At 55.1% G+C, this 21,828-nt stretch overlaps 1 protein-coding gene across 2 annotated transcripts; it reads left to right on the top strand.

Moving 5' to 3' along the window:
• The first annotated feature begins 538 nt into the window (after positions 1-538).
• On the top strand, positions 539-12,297 carry THEM6 (thioesterase superfamily member 6). Of its 2 annotated transcripts, none has more exons than XM_038760248.1 (2): positions 539-1,152; positions 10,644-12,297. In XM_038760248.1, exons 1-2 carry the CDS (start codon positions 643-645, stop codon positions 10,752-10,754), a joined length of 621 nt encoding a protein of 206 aa, XP_038616176.1. In that variant the 5' UTR covers positions 539-642; the 3' UTR covers positions 10,755-12,297. The 2 variants fall into 2 exon arrangements, with proteins under 2 accessions (XP_038616176.1, XP_038616175.1); XM_038760247.1 differs by having other exon boundaries at positions 10,641-12,297.
• Positions 12,298-21,828: the final 9,531 nt, after the last annotated feature.

The raw sequence follows: 21,828 nt of genomic DNA, 5'->3' as shown, positions 1-21,828 counted from the left end.
GAATGAATAAATAAATGAGTTAGAGGCTTAGCACAAGCCTTAGTACTGTACACTTAGTACAAGTGTACAGTAAGTGCGCTCGATAAGTACGATTGAATGAATGAATGAATGAATGAGTGAATGAATAAACGAGTTAGAGGCTTAGTACAAGCCTTAGCACTGTACACTTAGTACAAGCGTACAGTAAGCGCTCGATAAGTACGATTGAATGAATGAATGAATGAATGAATGAATGAATGAATGAATGAATGAACGAGGTAGAGGCCAGTCGGGTGCAGCGGCCGGGGGTCTCCGGCAGGCGGCGCTGCGGCCCCCGCTCGGCTCCCATTGGGCGACGGCGCGCGGAGGGGGCGGGGCCTCGGAGCGCCCGAGGTGGGAGCGTACCACGGTCGGGGCGGGCGCGGGGGGGGGGCGGCCTCCCTCCCTCCCTCCCTCCCTCCCTCCCTCCCTCCCCCCTCCCCTCCGCCGAGTGGTTCGTCCCCGGAGCGGCGGTCCCGGGGCTCGGCGCGCGCGCCCGCGGCCCCCCGTCCGAGGATCGGCCGATCGAGCGGTCGGTCGATCGCGTTTCGCGAGCGCTTGCCGTGCGCGGGGCGGCGGGCCAGGCGGTCGGGGAGGCCCCGGTGGGCAGCGAGCGGGCGGAGGATGCCGTGGGTGCTGGTGGCCCTGGGCGTGTGCGCCGCCTACTTCGCGCTGCTGGACGGGTGGTACCTGGCGCGCGTGGCGTGGGCCGTGGTGCGGGCCCGGCTGCTGCAGCCGGCGGTGCGGGACCCGCTGCAGGAGCAGCGGTTCTGCGGCCGGGTGCTGCCGTCCGACCTGGACCCGCTGCTGCACATGAACAACGCGCGCTACGCGCGGGAGGCGGACGTGGCCCGCGCGTCGCACCTGGCGCGGTGCGGGGTGCTGGGGGCGCTGCGGGCGCTGGGGGCCCGGGCCGTGCTGGCCGCCTCCTGCGCGCGCTACCGCCGCTCGCTGCGCCTGCTGGAGCCCTTCGAGGTGCGCACCCGCCTGCTGGGCTGGGACCGCCGCGCCTTCTACCTGGAGGCCCGCTTCGTCAGCGCCCGCGACGGCTTCGTCTGCGCCCTCCTGCTCTGCCGCCACCACGTCCTGGGCAGCACCCCGCAACGGGTGCTCAGCTACCTGGCCGACGGGAAGGTCAGCGGGGACCCTCTGCCCCAGCCTCCCCGTCCTCCCCGTCCCCCTCATCCCCATCCTCCCCCTCAACCCCATCCTCTCCATCCTCCCCATCCCCATCCTCCCCATCCCCATCCTCCCCATCCTCCCCATCCTCCCCATCCTTCCCATCCCCCCATCCCCATCCTCCCCATCCCCCCCCATCCCCATCATCCCCCCCCGCCTCACCTCCTTCCCCTCCCCGCAGCACCTGTATAGGTGTATACGTTTGTACAGACTTATTACTCTATTTACTTATTTACTTTACTTGTACATATTTATCCCCATCTCCGTCATCCCCCTCCTCATCCTCCCCATCCTCCCCATCATCCCCATCCTCCCCATCCCTATCATCCCCATCCCCCCGCCTCGCCTCCTTCCCCTCCCCGCAGCACCTGTATAGGTGTATACATGTTTGTACAGATTTATTACTCTATTTACTTATTTACTTTACTTGTACATATTTATCCCCATCTCCGTCATCCCCCTCCTCATCCTCCCCATCATCCCCATCCTCCCCATCATCCCCATCCTCCCCATCCCCATCATCCCCATCCCCATCCCCATCCCCCCCCCGCCTCACCTCCTTCCCCTCCCCGCAGCACCTGTATAGGTGTATACATGTTTGTACAGATTTATTACTCTATTTACTTATTTACTTGTACATATTTATCCCCATCTCCGTCATCCCCCTCCTCATCCTCCCCATCATCCCCATCCTCCCCATCCCCCCATCCTCCCCATCCCTATCATCCCCATCCCCCTCCCCCCGCCTCGCCTCCTTCCCCTCCCCGCAGCACCTGTATAGGTGTATACATGTTTGTACAGATTTATTACTCTATTTATTTACTTATTTATTTTACTTGTACATATCTATCCCCATCCCCGTCATCCCCCTCCTCCTCCTCCTCCCCATCCCTATCATCCCCATCCCCATCCCCCTCCCCCCCGCCTCGCCTCCTTCCCCTCCCCGCAGCACCTGTATAGGTGTATACATGTTTGTACAGATTTATTACTCTATATTTATTTACTTATTTATTTTACTTGTACATATCTATCCCCATCCCCGTCATCCCCCTCCCCCCGCCTCGCCTCCTTCCCCTCCCCGCAGCACCTGTATAGGTGTATACATGTTTGTACAGATTTATTACTCTATATTTATTTACTTATTTATTTTACTTGTACATATCTATCCCCATCCCCGTCATCCCCCTCCTCCTCATCCTCCCCATCCCTATCATCCCCCCCATCCCCCCCCCGCCTCGCCTCCTTCCCCTCCCCGCAGCACCTGTATAGGTGTGCATATGTTTGTACAGATTTATTGCTCTATTTATTTATTTATTTTACTTGTACATATCTATTCTATTTATTTTATTTTGTTGGTATGTTTGGTTTTCGTCAGTCGTGTTTATTGAGCGCTTACTGTGTGCAGAGCACTGGTTTTGTTCCTTTTAGACTGTGAGCCCACTGTTGGGTAGGGACCGTCTCTATATGTTGCCGACTTGGACTTCCCAAGCGCTTAGTACGGTGCTCCGCACACAGTAAGCGCTCAATAAATTCGATTGATTGATTGATTGATCGATCTATGTCTGTACGGATCTATTACTTGTCCGTCCCCCCCCTCCTAGACCGTGAGCCCACTGTTGGGTAGGGGCCGTCTCTCTATGTTGCCAGCCTGGACTTCCCAAGCGCTTAGTACAGTGCTCTGCACAAAGTAAGCGCTACTGTAGACTGCGAGGACCGTCTCTACATGTTGCCAACTTGGACTTCCCAAGCGCTTAGTACAGTGCTCTGCGCACAGTAAACGAACGCTACTCTAGACTGTGAGGACCGTCTCTACATTTTGCCAACTTGGACTTCCCAAGCACTTAGTACAGTGCTCTGCACACAGTAAGCGCTACTCTAGACTGCGAGCCCGCCGTTGGGTCGGGACCGTCTCTACATGTTGCCAACTTGTACTTCCCGAGCGCTTAGTACAGTGCTCTGCACACAGTAAGCGCTCAATAAAAATGAATGAATGAATACGATTGAATGAATGAATCCCCCCTTCCTCGCCCCCTCCTGCCCCCCCATCTCCCCCAGCCTGACCTCCTTCCCCTCCCCACAGCACCTGTATAGATGTACATATGTTTGTACGTATTTATTACTCTATTTATTTATTTATTTATTTTATTTGTACATATTTATTCCATTTATTTTATTTTGTCAATAGGCTTTGTTTTGTTGTCCGTCCCCCCCTTCTGGAGCGTGAGCCCGCTGTTGGGTAGGGACCGTCTCTATATGCTGCCAACTTGGACTTCCCAAGTGCTTAGTACAGTCCTGTGCACACAGTAAGCGCTCAATAAATGCGATTGAATGAATGAATGAATGAATCTCCACATCCCCCCGCTCGCCCACGGTGTCACCTTGGCCCAGTCGCTTCCCACCTCCGGGCCTCGGCCGTCTCATTCGCCAGAGGTGGGATGGACACGGCCAACCCCCTTGGCTCGCAGCCCCCCCAGCGCTCAGTACAGTGCCCGGCGCGTAGGAAGCGCCTAATGGATACCGACGTTATTATTAGTTGTAGCGGGCTTAGCCCGGCCAGCTTGGCCGTTGCCCCGGCAACCGATGTTGGCAGGCTGGCTCTCCTGAGACCGTTCCTGCAGCATCCTTCCCATAATTCCCCGCCAAAGGCTGCCCTCTCCCTTCCTCCCTCCCTCCCCCCATCCCGATGCCCACCCCCGCCCCCTCCTCATTCTCCACAAGCGCCTAGTACAGTGCTCTACACACAGTAAACACTCAGTAAGGACGATTGAAAGAATTTGCCTGTGATCATCTAGCTCTGCCAGTCTCCCCCCACTTCCCTTCATTCATTCAATCGTATTTATTGAGCGCTTACCGTGTGTAGAGCACTGTACTAAGCGCTTGGGAAGTACAAGTCGGCAACACAGAGAGACGGTCCCTACCCAACAGAAGCCCTGATGCCCGGGCAGGGCCCGCCCCTTTCCCGCATCTCTGCATGCGGACCTCCGGAGGTGGACCAGGCTGGCCGGCCACTGTTCATTCATTCATTCATTCAGACGTATTTATTGAGCGCTTACTGTGTGCGGAGCACTGTGTTAAGCGCTTGGAAAGTACAATTCGGCAAGAGATAGAGACGGTCCCTACCCCACAACGGGCTCACAGTCTAGAAGGGGGAATCCAAATTGACCAGAGTCATCCACCAGCTTCCCTTCAGCCCTGGCAGGCCGACCCCAACCCCAGAGAAAGAGCCGGCCTCTTGGCCGCTTCCGCCCCCAGCCCCCCGATTGAAGGGGAGAGAGAGGACACTCTGGGGGGGAGACAGTGGAGCAGCGCCAGGATAAAAAACCAGGGAGTCCGAGTTCTCGTTCTTGACCCTGCTGTGTGACCTTGAGCACAATGCCGCACCGCTCTGGGCCTCAGCTTCTCCCTCGGTCCGGAGATGGTGGGAGACCTTTGGGGTTGGTTGAGGAGGTGCCCGTCTGCAAACCGAGAGAGAAAGAGACTGGGTCAGCTCAAGGTTAGAATCCCAAGCCCTGCCCTGTTACGGTGAAGGATGGAGAGAGGAGTTGTTAGAGGGGGCTTTGAACAAACAATTTAGATAGCCCAAGCCCCGCATTAGGGGGAAACCTTGTTGCAAAGGAGTCTTGTGTATGGAGGGCTTGGTTTCTCCAACTTGCTCCAAGAAGCTTCCCGGAGTGGGTTGGGGAAGGGCAGGGAAAAGCAGTGTTTACCCTCCATGGAACACCCCTCCCTTCAACTCACTGACCCCAGAAGCTGGACACAAAGGGATGGGGAGGGTGTAGGGCACAAGTTGGGGAGTCAGAAAACCTGCGTTCTCATCAGGATTAGCCTGCCGACTGCCTGCTGGGCGACTGGGCAATTCACTGAGCCTCAGTTTTCTTATCTATAAAATGGATTCAATACTCGTTCTCCCTCCTCCTTAGTCTGTCAGCCCCAAGTGGGACAGGGAATGTGTCCGACTTGATTGTCTCGTATTTATCCCAGTGCTTGGCGCGTAGTAAGCGCTTAACAGTTTTATTATTAAGAGCGGGCGGTAGGATGGGCAAGATGAGATAGCTGGTGGGGGAAGGACCAGTACATGGCAGTGGCCCTTGGCCGGTCAATTGTGGAGTCCGCTTGACTTCCCTGGCGGGACTGCCGGTTCCGTTCAGTGGCACCCGCCCCTCCCTGCCATTTGGATCCCGGAAAGGTACGGCTTCAGCCATTTGCTAAAGCTCAGCTGACCCCTGTTAGCAGCGGATGCTGCGAACCATCAATCGATCACTTCCCCAGCCTGTTGGGTGGGGCGGATCCCAGAGATTGGCCTGGGGTGTAGAGATGGGGGCCAGGGGCCGCAGGGGAAGGGGTTCCTGATCCTCGGGCAGTGGAAGGAAGGAAGGAAGTAGGGACCGTCTCTATATGTTGCTGATTTGTACTTCCCAAGTACTTAGTACAGTGCTCTGCACACAGTAAGCGCTCAATAAATACGATTGAATGAATGAATGAAGGAAGGAATGATAGATTTACCTCCTGAGATTGCCAAGGAAGCCAGGTCTGGTGGGTGACACCTTCTCCTCACCCCCCTCATCTCTGGGTTCTAGTCGTGACTCAGCCCCTGGCATGCTGGGGGACCTTGAGCAAGTTACTTAACTTTCCTGAGCCTCAGTTTCCCCCACCTGAACAACAGGGACAGGCAAGTAAGCCTCTGATCCATTCAACAGCATCGGGCTGGGATGGAGAGAAAATGAGAATTGCCTCAGAAATGCTCTAGACTGTAAGCTCGGCGTGGGCAGGGAATGTGTCAGTTGTTCTCTCCCAAGCGCTTAGTACGGTGCTCTGCACACAGTAACGCTCAATAAATACGATTGACTGACCCGATTGACTCTGAGACGAGTAAATACGCAGAATTGTTGTTGAGGCTGCTGTCCAGCCCAGCCTTGGGGTGAGGGTCAGGCCGCTACCTAAACCGAGGGCAGGCTGCCGCCAGTCAGGGGGCAGGTTCTTGGGGGCGAGGGGAGGGAATGGGCTTCCCCTGGACTGAGGAGGAGCTGGGTTGAGGCGCGGAGGCACCAGGCCTAGCCCTACTGTGACAACAGCCCGGGCTCCGCTGGGCACCGTGGCGGGGCTGCCTCAGCGACCCTTCCAAATGACGCAAGTGGGAGGGCTGAGAAATATCCTGCTCTAGGCTGCCTTGGCGAGATCCCTGTCCGGGACACCTTGGGGCTGGGGAAGCAGAAAGACAAGCAGAGTGGCCTAGTCGAAAGACCACAGGCCTGGAAATCAGGAGACCTGGGTTCTAATCCCTCTCCACCATTTTGTCTGCTGTGTAACCTTGGGCAAGTCACACTTCACTTGACGGTGCCTGAGTTTCCTCATTTGTAAATTGGGAATTAAATACCCGCTCTTCTTACCCCCTTAGATTAGGGGTCCAGCGAGGACAGGGATTGTCTCCAAACTGATTATCTTGTATCTTCTCCAGTGTTTAGTTCTTCTAGACTGTGAGCCCGTTGTTGGGTAGGGATTGTCTCTATTAGTTGCCGAATTGTACTTTCCAAGCGCTTAGTGTAGTGCTGTGCACATGGTAAGCGCTCAATAAATATGATTGAATAATGGAATAAATACGACTGAATGAATAGCACAGTGCTGGACACAGAATAAGTGCTTTACAAATTCTGTTATTGTCAGTGTCCCTGTGGCACCTTCCCTCTGGATGGGTGGTGATGGGGAGAGTGATCAATTCTCTGGGACCTGGCCCTTACCTTGGGCCAGATCTTCGGTGAGCTGGGAAGCCAGATTCCCGTAGCCTTCTGAACTGGTGGCTCGGGCTGGATGGGTTGGGGCATTTGCCACTGAAAATCCATCCCCCCGGCTGGCTGCCAAGAGACTGTGGGCACCCGGAAACCCATTCTGGAACCTTGGAGCCTCTCGCTGTGTTCTTTCTGCCTGAACTGGCCCTGGCCCCTAATAAGGCAGCCTCCCCACCACCCCTCTCTCCACCTGCCCATCTCCCCAGTGAGCACTGAGCAAACGTTGCTGTTTGCCGAGCTCAGAATCGTGCTTAGCTTGGCTTTCTCTCTGAGGAGCTGTGGACACTTTGGGGCCATTAGCCTGGCGCCCAGAGGCTGCCCCAGGTGAGGAGCTTAGTGCTTGGCAAACATCGCTGTTCTCGGCCAACATTCATATTCTCTTTGCTCAGTGAGCCGGGCTGGGGGTGCCGGGGGCGGCTGCCACAGCCTTGTATCCAGCGGGAAGGGTCCTGACAATCTGGCCCTGCTGGATGTAAATATGAAAGCGGGAGGAGGGAAGGGAGTGCGGGGGTCTGGAGAGGGAGTTAGATCAGAGGCCAGTCTCTGGGGAAGGGGATTGCCTTTTTCCTTCAACAGCTGTCCCGGAACCACCTTGGAGACCGTCCCTAGAGGTCAGACCGGTGGTGAATCCGGTCTTGAATTTGGACCCTGCCGAGGCTGCGGGCCACTCCTGGAGGTGGCCCACTAACCAGCTCCGACTCTGCCTTGGTTATCCATTGCGGGCAGTCCTCCCCAACCTGCTTCCCAGGGGAAGGAATTCCACCTGCATGCTCGTCTCCCAGTGGGCTTCCTTCACTTTGGTCCCCAGTCACGTGGCGGGTTTGGGAAGAGGGTTCTGGAGAATAGCAGTGAGGGAGGACTGAGAGAGCCTGCCTGGGTCCAGAGCATCGAAGGCTGGGGCGGGGCTCCTTGGACTGGAAGAGAACTTGCGAGGTCATCCTGTCCATCCCAGCACTGTGCCAGCTCCCACTGGTTTCCCAAATGGTGGGGAGGGGACTGGTGTCCAAGCCGATGGGGCTGGGGGAGGCCGATAGCCTCTGAACTGGTCCATTGGAAACGACTCAAGCCTGGGAGGCCAAGGTCCTGGGTCCCTACTCCCAGCTCTGCCATTGGTGTGCTGGGCCACTTCAGGCAAGTTGTACCTTTCTGGGCCTCAGTTTCCGTAGATGTAAAATGGGGTTAGTCATACCTGCCTCAGGCCTTCCCATACTGAGCCCCCTCCTTCCTCTCCCCCTCCTCCCCCTCTCCATCCCCCCCGCCTTACCTCCTTCCCTTCCCCACAGCTCCTGTATATGTGTGTATATGTTTGCATGTATTTATTACTCTATTTATTTTACTTGTACATATTCTACTTTTTTTATTTTGTTAATATGTTTTGTTTTGTTCTCTGTCTCCCCCTTCTAGACTGTGAGCCCACTGTTGGGTAGGGACCGTCTCTATATGTTGCCAACTTGTACTTCCCAAGCTCTTAGTACAGTGCTCTGCACATAGTAAACCAATAAATATGAATGAATGAATGCCTCTCCCTCCCTTTCCTGGATACGTACCCAGGAAAAGCTGGACATATTCAAGGTAGTTTTTTAGCACTGAACCTGTTGCCCGGGACTTGCCTTAGAGCAGGTAAGGGCATGGTCCCTCCCTCCAGGAGTTCATCAAATGTGGGGAGGCAAACACATCGGGAAGCACTGTGGCTTAATGGAAAGAGCCCAGATTTGGGAGTCAGAGGACCTAGGCTCTAACCCCAGCTCCGCCACTTGTCTGCTGTGTATCCTTGAGCAAGCCCCTATGCCTCCGTTTCCTCATCCGGAAATGGAGAGCAAATCCTACTCCCTCCTGCTTACACCGTCAGTCCCATGTGGGACAGGGAACACGTCCGTCCTGATTATCTTATACCTTCTCCAGCACTTAGAACAGTGCTTGGCGTATAGAAAGTACTTAACAAATACCATAGTAAATAAATAAAACCGTTTCTTGATTATCTTATATCTTCTCCTGCACTTAGAACAGTGCTTGGCATATAGAAAGTGTTAAACAAATACCATAGTAAATAAATAAAACCATCCCAGCATCTTAAGATCGATCTTGGCCTTGGCTCTTTCTCTGGTCTCCAAGGCGCTGTCTCTGGTGTCCAAGGTTCTGTACGTCCAGGGAGGCTGCTGGACTGGAGGAGCCTGGGTCTATGTCCAGTCTAAAAATAACTTGCAGGACGCAGTTGGCAACCGAACTGTCCCCTTGGCCCTGTCCTCAGGAGCCTGAGGGAGGGGATCTGACCGAGAGCAGAGAGAAACCAGCGGATGTTGCATCTGGAAACATGAAACACTTTGGGTTTAGTTGGCCCAGTGCCAGGGAGCCTGCCTCGAGAAGACAGAGATGGAGAATGCCTGGTGGTCGGTGCTATCATCTTGTCTTCCCGCAGCCTCGGTCCCCAGTGGGGTGAGCAATCCCTCCTAGCTGCAATCCAGAGAGCAGGGGTGGGGGAAGTGAGACGGGGCCAATGAGGCCCCTGGCCCAGCGGGCTTCCTGGGCCCCTGGGCTTCGGGGCCCTCCGATGGTGGGATCCCGGCGGGGAAATGGCTGCCGGTTCAACATTGTACAGGGGACTGGACCGACCCTGGGCTGAATCTCTCTGTCGACCTCGGGGCGTCCCCGGCTCAGGTCACCAGAAATCGGAAGGGGTTGGGAGTGCAGGGGTTTCTCGATGAGAGACTTGGTTAGGTCTCTTTACCCGGGATGCGGCAGCGCTGATAATGGATTGACCCCAGGCTTAGGGATCTGGCCCCGATTGTGTGTCTGATTCCATGCCTCTGTTCAGCTGAGAATCTTTTCCAAGAACCTCAGGACCTCGGCCATCTGTCCTCCCCAACCCAAGGGCGGCAGGGGCTCTGGCCGGGAGATTCACCTCTCCCCCAGCGGTGGGAGCTTGTGGGCAGGCAGGGAGTCTCTCATTCTCCCTCATTGCCCGGAGTTCCCCTCTGACCTCTCTGGGCTGTGGTTCGTGGTTGAGGGAGGAGCAGAGCAGCCCTGGTGTCGTCAGGGACCCGGTGGGCGGGAGGAACTTGTCTCAACTTGTCCCTGAGAATGCTTGAAGGGTCACGCTGTCAGGCCACCCTCTCCTACAGGCTCGGTTTTCCCACCTTCACCTAGGGCATGGCACCCTTGTCTTCCAGGGAGCCAGTAGAGCACCAAGACCCTTGCCACCTCAGTCCATTGGTAGTATTTGCTGGGTGTGCAGCACCATGCTGAGTGCTTGGGAGAGGGCAGAAAACCTAGACATGAGGAGACGGACAGATGGGGGAGATAAGGGAACGGAAGGCTAGCCCTGTGGTTGAGGAAGTCCCTAACTACCGGGTGTGAACAGAGGCACTATGGGTGTGTTTGACTGCGTCGGGGCTGAGAGGGCCAGCTGGAAGACAAAAATATTCATCAGGGCAGGCCTCTCAGAGAAAATAGGATTTCTCTCGGACCCTCACTGGCCAGGAAAATCCCCTGTGGGCCTTGAAGTCTGGGTCTCAGTTGCCCCTTCTGAGAAATAGGTTCTATTTCCTCCCCCACCACATGGCACAGTGGGGAATAAGGGCTGTCTGCAGCAAACTCTGGGCATCCCAAGCCGAGGACTAGAGCCTCACCACCTCCCCTTCATCCTCATCTGTCCTTGTCCAGCAGGTGGAGTCCCCGGAGCTGCCCGAGGACCTGCAGCACTGGATCAAGTACAACGATGCCAACAGCCAGAAGCTGAGAGCCGAGAGCGGCCTGGAGCGAACCAAAGATCAGTAACTCCCTCCTCTCCCTCCTCCTCCCGCACCCCATGGCCCCCTCGCACGGCAGCGCTGGAGCCGCAACCTTCTTGGCAGTTCTTCCCTGTCCAGGTAGTCCCTGGGTACTTGCTCAAAACCCTTGGCCCTCCTCCTCCTCCTCCTCCACCTCCTGCTCCTCCTCCTCCTCCTCCTCCTCCTCCTCCTCCTCCTCCTCGGCCCCTGTTCTCACCAATGCCCCAGGCTAGACCAGTAGAATGGGGAGGGGAGCTGGAGGAGAAAGGACCAAAGAGACGGGTCCCCCAGACTGGCAGCAAGCAGTTTTGGGCCCCCGCCAGGTCTGCCCTGCCCAGCCTGTTCTTCCCTGGTGTTGCTTCTGCTTGGGAAGAAGTGGGGCACTCTGGGACCAGGTCTGCACCCCGAGGGGGCCATCCGGCCACCGCCAAGGAACCTGGCCGCCTGTTTCTACAAAGATGGGGTTTTAAGTCTCTAATGGCATTGGTTGTTTGGGGGTTTTTTTCCATAAGGTTCACAGATGTCAGGAAGAATAGTAGAGGGTGTGGGCTGCGTTTCCAAGCTGTCCTCCACAGGGGCCAGGGTAAAACATAGCACCCCCCGACTGAGGTGCTTGGAGGGAGCTGGTGCTCCCAGCTGCCCTCTCCGCCCCAGCCTCTGAGGGGACCAGTTAAAGGGCAGGTGTTGAGGGTGGGCACCAGACTGGGCCTCTGTAGTTTCCCGACCAGAGGAGAGCGTGGTGTCTATTCTGATCTTGCTCTTTATCTTGTCTCCACACCCTTCCCCCTATCTGTGGCCCACCACAACCACTTCCCTCTGGCCGTTCTCTCTTCTCCATCACGCCCTCCCTCGTCAGAGCCTCCTGCAGGAGAGGGGAGTTTTGCCACTTGCTCCTTCCTCAGCCACACCGACAAACCAGACCTAGCAGAACCCGGCCCTGAGCTTTTGCTCGGGGAGAAGGCGTGGGCAGGGGCTATTCGGGCAAAACTCCCCTAGCCCTTTGGCACAGAGTCTGTAGTGGGAGGAGCCCTCAGGCTCACTCTACTCGGCTTGAGCCTAGATGAGCCTGAAGGCCCTCATCCTCCTGGACATGATCCCTGAAGGGGATCTGATTCCAAGCTACTTGGTTTGGGGAGGCTTTGTGATTGTGAGTTGCCCGGCTGCGGGGGAGGCGTGGCGCTAAGCATCCCATTCCCCCTCCTGCTCCCTAACGACCCCCAGTCCCTGGAGACCCAGGCTGCTGCTAATCAGCTACATCTTTCAGTTCCTTGTAAAGTTCTGGCGCTGCCCCCCTCTTGTGCTTTATCCCCCGCCAAATGTCCTTGCTCTTCAGAAATAAAGGGAGAAGTGTCCTATGTGGGGCCCTGAGTTGGGGTGGAGAAAGGGCTCTGGGCTGAGACCTCCAGGTTGGGGTGAAGGAGAACAAAGGCAGGGCTAGGGGAGCAGAGGCATAGAGAGTCCCCCACTGCCTGGCCTCTGGCCTGGCCGGAGAGAGAGGGTGGTGTCCGGCTGTGGCACAAGCCTGGGAGAGAGCGGGGACAGGTTCTGGGGCAGGGGGTGGGGGGGTGGGTGCGGAAGGGGGAAGCTGGGGCCAGTTCCAAATTCCCGATCCAAAGTCTGGTCACTCCACTCTACTGTGATGGTGGAGAGGTAGGCGAGGGGACTCCTCCTCTCTGCGGAGGTGGAGGGTTGGGAGAGTGGGCCAAAGTTACTTAAAGGTAATTTATTCTCATTATTTATTAAACCTCAGGATCATGAAGACCGAAAAGCAGGGTTCCTTGTCCTGGGGGCCTCGGGGTGGGGGATGGTGGGAGAGGGAGTCTGGGAAGGACAGTTTCTGTAGGGGAGAAGTCTTCAGGTCCAGGAGGTGGGAGCCGGAAGGCCCAACATCCAGAACGGAAGCCCAAGGGGTTCTGAGGTGTGGCCAGGACTCAGGGAGGGTGGACCCCACGAGCGAGCACGAGCACCTTCGGCTGTCATCGGTCAGCAGCAAAGCGACTCTGGAACTGACTGTGCAGATGGAGCTGGTGGGCGCCGGCCACGCTGAGAGAGGCTGTCTGTGTCCCCGAGACTCCACGGTGCAGGAGGGGGCAGTCCCAGAATCTGCAGCGGCCTGCCAAGGAGGGATTGACTGCCGCCTGTCTCCGGTGGTTGGACTCTGCGTTTCAGGCGTCCGACCTTTGAGACCATCTCCCTCCCTCCCCCTGCGGTGGCAGGATCTGCCGGGTCCTGAGTGTATGTAAACAGCGTGCTGGTCTCGTTTAAAGCCTGAGTTTTCTACCGGATCCAGCTGCCTGCCTGGCATCAGGCAGCATCTGGAGATGGAGGAGACAGAATGCTGATTTTCCACTCCCCTCCTGCAGAAACTGCAGGGCCCGCATAGACTTACTGAGAGATCCCCATTGTCTGGGGAAGGAGCAGTCTCAGAGTGGGGGAGGGGGAGAATCCTTCAGGCCCTTGGTGGCTGTGCAGCCTTGGGTGAAGCACTTATCCACTCTGATCTTCTGTTTTCATATAGGGCACTAGTCCCTGTCCCCACTCCAGTTGTGGAAAGCTGAGGCCACCCAGAGCCAGGCACCCATCCCAGGTACCCTTATTGGCCTTCCCCCATGAGTGGGACCCTGCTGACTGGGCCCTGGATGGGAAATGCCCAAAGAGGGGGCGACCTGGACCTGCCTGACCCACTCTCCCTTTCGTATCCCAGCACACCCCTCTGACCCAACAGCTCTGCTTCTACCCGAGGAAAGCCGGACCGCCAGACTGAGGGAGGCAGGGTCGCAAACTCAAGCCTTCTGCACCCTGCTGGGGCTCCCGTTGTGGGGCATCCCTGCCCGCGTCTCTCTCGAGGGGCATCTCTCAGAGCCAGGCTGACCTGCCTACTGCTGCCTCTGAGATCCGAGACCAGCTCCCACACTCAGAACCTCCTAGAGGAACTAAATGGAAAAGTTGGAGCCGAAAGTCGATACGGGATCGGATGACAGATTCAGGCTTCTGAAGTCACTGTCTCTTCCGTGTTAATGTTGCCACGAGTCTGAGTCGGTGCCCAGGCTTTCCGGGGCTTAGAGGAGGGGGAGAGCGGAGGACCTTTCTCCCCACTTGAGGGGTTCTCTCAAGGGTCCCTTTAACCTGGTCCCCTTCCTGCGCTTTATACAGTGCTCTGCACACAGTAAGCGCTCAATAAATACGATTGATTGATTCCTGTTGGCAAGCTGAGGAAAACTGGGGGAGAGGAAGTGAGACCTGGTTGCGATTTGGGGAGTGAGCAGGAGCTGGGAATGTGGCTGGGAGAGAGTAGGGAGGTGCCTGGTTGTCTTCGAAGAACTAGCCAGACGGGGCCTCTGCCTCTCCCTTCGTGCTTCAGAGAGCAAGCTGGGGTCTGGTCGCCATCCTCCCCCTGCCCTTTTGGGCTCAGCGTGAGACTAACGGTTGTGTGAGTTGAACACCTGGTCTGAGCTGCGGTGCCTGCATTGTGGCAAGCACATTATAGGAGGAGAATGTAATCATCCTGGCAATGCTGTGACCTTACCCTCTGTGTGTGTGGTTGTGTTGGGGGTGAAGGGCATGGGCTCTGGGGTTGGGAAACTGGAATTTTGGTTTGTTCCAAAGAACTCCTTTTGAGTGTTGACCTGGAGTAGGGAATCACAGCAAAATGCATGCAAATTGCCAGGGATGGGAGGTGGGGTTTTGGCTGAAGCAAAATGGGAACAGGAGGAAGAGGTGGGAATTTGGTGCACTTACACACACACACACACCCACACACCCACACCCCTCCCCCCCTTCCCCCTTACACCCATGAACTTTGGGACTCATGGCTTACGTTGTGCCCACCACTATTGCCCATCCTTTTCAGGACCAAGGAGACGGTGTTCTCCTATGGTTCAGCCTCTTTCACCACCTCTCTTGGGTCCAGAACGCTGCAATCTTTTGGTTTATTTAAAGAGATTAAAAGATTTTCAAACCAAGAATGATTTTTTTTCATTTCCAGAGTTTTCACCGTTGTCGTGTGTTTGGAGAGGACTCTAGGGCTCCCTTCTGAAGCAGCCAGGGCTTGCTGGGAAGGCAGGTTGGAGGCCCTCGGCTGACACCCCTGTCCATTTCCCCTTTCATCCATCCGTCCCTCCTTCCCTCTCTCTACCAGCCTGTTGGGGTGCCCGCTGGACAGCTGCATTTTTCACAGCTGATGGAAGCTGGTTCAGAAAGAAGCTTGGGGGATTTAAAAATAGCTCAGCCACACAGTCTGCCCGGCAGAAAAATGTCAGGCCCACTTGGCAGGAGCTTCTGGCCCTGTGGAAATATAATGTGCATAAGGGCTGGTCTGTCCATTCTCCTGAGCTTGTTAGGTGGTCTGGGGGCTGGAAGGGCGGTAGCTTATGGCACTGTGCTGAGCATGTGGGAGAGTACACACGATCTCCCACCTTCAAGGAGTTTATAATCTAGCAGAAGAGGCAGACACTAAAATAAATTCCAGGCAGGAAAAAGAAGGAAAAGTGGATCTGTACCTGAGTTCTGGGGATTAGCCAGTTTTCTGTTATGATAATAATGATGGCATTTATTCAGCGCTTACTATGTGCAAAGCACTGTTCTAAGCACTGATGTCTAACTTCAAGCCCTCCTGCTGTGGTTCTAGTCTCTGGAGCAGTGGAAACAGCCAGAACCAGATTGGATGTCTCTAGACCTTTCGCTGGGAATGGCAGGGCCCAGGTGGGGCTGAGGCCTGACACCGACCCACACCCGGCCAAGGGGATGGGCGAACAAGGCAACTGAGATGGTGCCCCCAGCCTCCGAGGGACAGGGTGATGGTTGGGGCCTGCCCCCCTGATGACCTCTTGTTGCTCTCCCTTCCGTGAGCCTGGTTGTGAAATCTGCCCTCTCCTGGGCCACAGGGCTGATTCTCAGATCAGTGTGGGCAGGACTTTAACCCCCTGCAAGTGAGCTGGCGTAGAGATGGGTAGGTGCCTAGGGCAGGAGTGGCACCACACCCAGATCCTCGGGAGATAGTCATGTGACATGGCCTGCCTGCTTATCAACACCAGGATGAGACCCAGAATGGCCTGTGGGCAGGATGCAAGGCTCAACTGACAACTGGGCGGGGTGGGGCCCCAGAGGGTTAGTCTTAGTCCAGAGGGCACCCTATGACCCTGTATGTGCGTTCTGGGGACTTGCCAGCCTGCGGGGTGGGCCAGGCCCCAAGCACTAATAGTAGTAGCATTTAGCAGCATTTTTGGAGTGCTCACTCGGTGTGGTGAGCTGTGCCACGTGCTTGGGAAGTGCAGAGTACAGAAGTGAGAAGCCCTCCCTCTTCCCTATCATTGATGGGAATCTGGGGAGACCACCCTTCCTCCCTCTTCCTCCCTCTTCCTCCCTCCCCCTCCTTCCCCAAGACCGGGCCTCCTGACCCTAACGCCCACCATCCTGACCAAGACTGCAGCATCGTGGCATAATGGAAAGAGCCAGGGCCTGGGAGTTAGAGGATCTGTGTTCTTATCATGGCTCTGTCACTTGCCTGCTGATGTGATCTCGGGCAAGCCACTTCTCTGTGCCTCAATTACCTCATCTGTAAAATGGAGATTAATACTGTGGATCCCATGTGGAACAGGGATTGTGTCCAACTTGACTAGCTTGTATTTACCTGAGCACTTAGTACAGTGTCTGGCACATAGTAAGCGCCTAATAAATACCATTAAAAAAAAAATGGACCATTTCCCACCTACAAGGAGCCTCTACTACAAATGGCAAGTCCGGTAGGAAAATATTTGCTATTCCAGATGGCCTGGCATCAACAATTTCTGAGCCCTGCAAGGTCCTCCAGACTGGGCCACCACCAGTCCCCACCCTGTCCCAGCTGAAGAAAGTACCAGCCAGAAACTGCTGCAGGAGGGATTTATGAGGCATCCTGACTGTGAGGGGCATTACGACAGAGGCAGTGAGATCTGTGGAAGGGGGAGGTAGGAGGGGCCTCTAAATGGAGCAGAGAGCCACCGGTCTGGGGGTCAGGACACTACTGTCCAGCTCTGTGAGCCAGAGCAAATCTCTTCCCCACTCTGGACCTCAAAACAATTCTTGCACAGACGGATGGGGACTGGAGCCCGAGTCTCACCCTGTAGCACTGTCCTCTCACTAGTGAGGGTGTGTGTGGCTGTGCCCAGTGACCTGTGCCCTGCCCTGACCCGGGCCCAGCCCCCTAGCCATGGTGTCCCCAGATCCCTGCTGTGGGGAGAGTGGCTGTGGGGGTGACCCTCCAGTAGCAGCACGGTGGGATCTGTGGGCCAGTGGATTGACCTTTCTGAACAGCATCACCCCACCTGCTGCCTGATGTGGCCTTGCCTCAGTACTATGGGGGCCAAGGGGGTCCCACCCGGACTGCCCTGGGTCACCTGGAGACAGGGGAAGGCTAGGGCTTGGCAGAGAGGCAGCTCGCAGACACAAGTGGGCACGATTTTTCAAATCCAGGCCAGTCTCTGGGGACCAGGTGTTCGTGAACTCAAGTGCAATGGCCTGTGTGTAATTGAGCACCCTGGCCCAGCTGAGACTCCATGAGAGCATGGGAAGGAATTTAAGCCTTCACCCACCACTTCAGGTAACTCCTAAAGGTCCAGTATCTTATATATATATAAGATATGTATGTATGTATGTGTGTGTCTGTGTGTCGGGGCTGGGGGAGAGAAGTAGGCCCAGGGGGCTCAGGGATGGGGGTCACTCTGCAGCCGCTCCCATGTTTGAAAAGCGGCTAAGGGGCCTAGGCTCTCACTCTCAGCTTCAGCCATGCAGCAGCCTAAAGAGTAAACAACCCATGAGTGGGAGAGCCTGGGGAGACACACGCTCTCCTGGAGGCTAGCAACAGGCAGGTGTAACCCACCCCCGGGGGAGAGGAGGACCAGGAGGAATGTGGAGAAGGAGCATGGCCTAGTAGAAAGAGCATGGGCCTAAGAGTCAGAGGACCTGGTTTCTAATCCCGGCTCTGTCAGTAGTCTACTGTGTGACCTTGGGTGAGTCACTTCACTTCCCCGTGCCTCAGTTATGTCATCTGTAAAATAGGGATGAAGACTGTGAGCCTCACATGAGACATGAACTGCGTCCAACCTGATTAGCTTGTATCTACCCCAGTGGTTAGTACAGTGCCTGGCACATAGTCCTTAACAAATACCGTAAAAAAAAAATAGGAGCAGGATGAAATCTTCCTGATGTCCCGTGACCATCCCTCTCCCAGCCTATGCCCTTGCCGAGAAGATTAGGGTTTGCTCTTATCCGCAACTTTCTGGGCCTTCATCTCCTTGCAGGAACTTATTCCTTTGGTTTAGCTGACATCTCTCCTGCCACACAGCTTAACCTCATTTTCCCTAGGTCAGTCCTCTAGTGCTTCATGAGCTGTATTGTCCAGTATGTTCCTCTCTGATTTTTAGTCATTTGCTCTCAGCGTTCTCTTCTCCAAGCTACACCCCCCAAAATCTTTTCACTTTCCTTGTGGGGCCGATTTCCTATCCCTTTCACTCCTCTCCATTCCCCTGCCGGCCCACTCTGGGAGAGGGATGCTCACTGCCCACTGGTTTTCCTGCTGCAGGGAGAGGCTGAGGCACTCCTGCAACCAGCAGAATCTGCCTGGAGTCCAGTCTTCTTCCTCTGCAGGGAGGATGTGTCTGGGTCTCCATGACGTCATTTGCTCAGTCTCCAGGGCCCCATCCATCTCCTGTTGCTGTGCCAACTGCAAGCATGCCAACCGCAAACCATGGCTCCTGCCCTTCCCTGTTTGCTGGTGCTCTCTCTGGGCCTCCGCCCCTAGCCCTGCCCCCCTGCCCAGACCAAGCCACCGAGCCACCTGAAGCTCGCCATGGATGGAGGCCCAGCATCAGGGGCTCCCGAGGGCTCCCTGGATCCCATAATCTCCCTCCAAGCCCAACCCTCCCCATGGCAGCCCCGAATGGATGAGGTGACCTTGATACCCCCTTGCTGACCACTTGTCCCCTTCATTCGTTGTGGAGCTCAGGGCTCCCCTCAGGTACCCAGATGAGGGTCCCGCAGAAGTTTATCAGGCCCCACCGAGGCAGTTAATGGATTTGATGGATTCTCCAGCCCCCAACCACAGGTCCCAAGCCTCTGCCTTCCAGGACCATCATCATCAAGGAATTTATTTAGTGCTTACTGTGTGTGGTGCACTGTACTAAACACTTAGAGTACAATACAACCGAGTTAGAATGCAGAGTACAACAGAACAATAAACAGACACATTCCCTGTCCACCATGAGGTCCCAGGAATTTATTTATATGTAATTTATTATATCTGTAATTTATTTATATTAATGTCTGTCTCCCGCTGTAGACTGTAAGCTTGTTGTGGGCAGGGAATTTGTCTGCTTATTGTTGTATTGTCCTCTCCCAAGCACTTGGTAGAGTGCTCTGCACACAGTAAGTGCTCAATAAATATGATTGACTGACTGAAACAAGGGTGGCCGTCTGTCCAGCTTTATACTGGACAGTCTGTTAATGAGTTGTTCTGTCCCCTGTCTGGTACTGACACAGCACCAGGAGCCTTGATGTCCTGAATTTTTATTTTAAGCACCTGCCTCCCTGTGCCTCGGCTCCTGCCTCTGCCTCCCACTTCCCAGGCAATCCTGTTTCCCCTCCACGGTCACTGGGAGAGCAGCCAGGCGGTCCTGTGAATGGAGGGAATTCTCCCTCCCACTTTGCAGGGTCTTTGAGAGTCTGGAAAATCATTTATAAATTTTATCAGGGCACGAGCGTTCTGTTGGGTCCGCAAAGCTTGCCTCGACCCCAGTTAGTCAACTGGTACTATTTTTGGAGCATCTACTGTGAGCAGAGCACTGTATTGGGCACTTGGAAGAGTACAGTAGAGTGAGTAGACACAGTACTCTCAAGGAGCTTATAGTGAGGCAGAAGAGATAATCACTAATATCAACTTTAGACAGGAGAAAGAGGAAGAAGTAACAGGGGACATGAATGTGAGTTCATGCATTGTGCTTTTGTCCTACCCTTGACTCGGCTCCTAGTCAACTCCACCCTGTTCACCCACTCTGCTGCCCATGGGCTCAGGGACCTCAGGGCCTGCCTACATCCCACCTGCCCTGAATCCCCCCAAACTCCCCACCCAGGCACAGAAGGGAGAGACAGTTCCTTCTTTTTCCCATTAGACCTGTTGCCTTATTTTTTTTTTTTTAGATCTGGGGCATTCCAGAGAGCAAAGAGATTTGGTTCTTCCTGGCACATCGTCCCCCTTCACATCTGGCAGACTGTTGCTCTTACATCTCGACAGGAAGTCTTCCCTGATTAACCTCTCAACTCCCCCCAACCCCGCCACACACACACCAAGTCACTCCCTACTTCCACTTCAGCCCTTCCCAGCATATCACCTAAGCACTTAAGTAACCTTAGGTACTTAACACTCCATTGCTTCCCTCTGTCTGCAACTGACTTCAGTGTCTGTGACCCCAGCTAGATTGAAAGCTCCTTGCTGGCAGGGATTCCCATCTTTTACTTCTTTGGTGCCTAGTTCAGTGCTCTGCACCCAGACACAGGGCCATATCCCTGTTTTATGGAAATAGAAACTGGCATAAACACATTTGGCATTTCCTCTAAGCCTTGGGCATAGCTGGAATCAGAACCACCACCCTATTCCCCCAGGTCCCCCCTGCCCTAGTTAATCCATCCAAGTCTCCAATCCCCTGAGCCCAGTGCTCCGTGGTTGATTTACCTATTCCCCTAGGTCCCCCCACCCTAGTTAATCCAGCCAAGGCTCCCATCCCCTAAGCCCAGTGCCCCGTGGTTGATTTACCTTCTCCTCATCAGTTTCGCTCAAACCACCCACAGGGATTGCCAGAGGAATGGCCCAGAGTGGCCGGGGGTGGAGGAAGAGACTAACCTTCTCCAGAAGTGGAAGGGAGGGATTTCCAGAGCAAGGGCTGACTCATGTCTTTCTCCAACCTAAAGCCAGTACCAACTCTAAACTCGAAGTTCCCCTCACCAAGATGTGGCTCGGTCTAGTTCCTCATAGACTGGGAGATTCAGGTGGGACAGGGACTGCAGCCATTCTCACTAGTTTGAACCTCCCCTGTGCTTAGCAAATAGCAGAGTTACTATTATTATTGGAAGATGTGCAAACAATTAAACTGGCAAAAGTCAAATCCAGTGTTGGAGCAGGAAGGTGAGAGAGCTGCCCAGAGCCGCTGGCTCCTTGGGCCTTGGATGCTGGAAAAGAGACATTAGGGGCCTGGAGGAGAGAGAGAAGCTGAGTCCCCCAAGGGCCCCTGAGTGGGCCAGGGGCCAGCCCCCCAGAATAATAATAATAATAACAATAATAATAATGGTATTTGTTAAGCACTTACTATGTGCAAAGCACTGTTCTAAGCACTGGGGGGATACAGGGTGATCAGGATGTCCCACATGGGGCTCACAGTCTTAATCCCCATTTTACAGATGAGGGAACTGAGGCCCAGAGAAGTTAAGTGACTTGCCCAAAGTCACACAGCTGACAATTGCCGGAGCTGGGATTTGAACCTACGACCTCTGACTCCAAAGCCCATGCTCTTTCTACTGAGCCACGCTGCTTCTCCACTGACTTTTGCCAGTATTATTGTTTGCACATCTTCCAATAATAATAGTAACTCTGCTATTTGTTAAGTCCAAGGACAGGCTGACCATGACCTCCAGTAGCAGCACAGGACCGGCAGTCACTCCTGAAGCTCCCCTGAAGCACTATTGACATTACAGAGAGTGGTGAAGGAGCAGGATATAGGTAGCTGCAGCAAAGGAGCAGGAGATGGGTGGCCCACCCCAATGGCATCTGGGTCAGTGGCCACAGGACTGGGTGACCATGGCTTTGTTTAGAAATAGGTATATTGGAATGGGAGGTGTGGGAGGAGGAGACACTGAACCACTGAAGACTGGCCTGTCCCATGGGAACTTTCTCTCTGGGTGGCCGGGCCTCCATTTTGGCTTGGGCCCATGAGAGGGCAGGGCACCACTAGTCTCCCCTCCCTGCCAGCTGCCCACTTCGAAATATTCAGGTGTGGAAAAGTCAAGGGGGACCAAAGCCTGCTGGGCATATCCTCTTGGGTGGCAGAGTTCATTTG

This window comes from Tachyglossus aculeatus, chromosome 18 (assembly GCF_015852505.1).
Source record: "Tachyglossus aculeatus isolate mTacAcu1 chromosome 18, mTacAcu1.pri, whole genome shotgun sequence".
Classification (NCBI taxonomy): domain Eukaryota; kingdom Metazoa; phylum Chordata; class Mammalia; order Monotremata; family Tachyglossidae; genus Tachyglossus; species Tachyglossus aculeatus.
This window is presented reverse-complemented; position numbering and strand designations above follow the sequence as displayed.

What these genes read in the sequence shown, in the direction of transcription:
- THEM6 (XM_038760247.1), top strand. Translation starts at nt 643, where the DNA reads ATGCCGTGGGTGCTGGTGGCCCTGGGCGTGTGCGCCGCCTACTTCGCG. An exon ending in GCTACCTGGCCGACGGGAAG is followed by an intron (nt 1,153 to 10,640) that starts GTCAGCGGGGAC and finishes GTCCTTGTCCAG; the next exon opens with CAGGTGGAGTCCCCGGAGCT.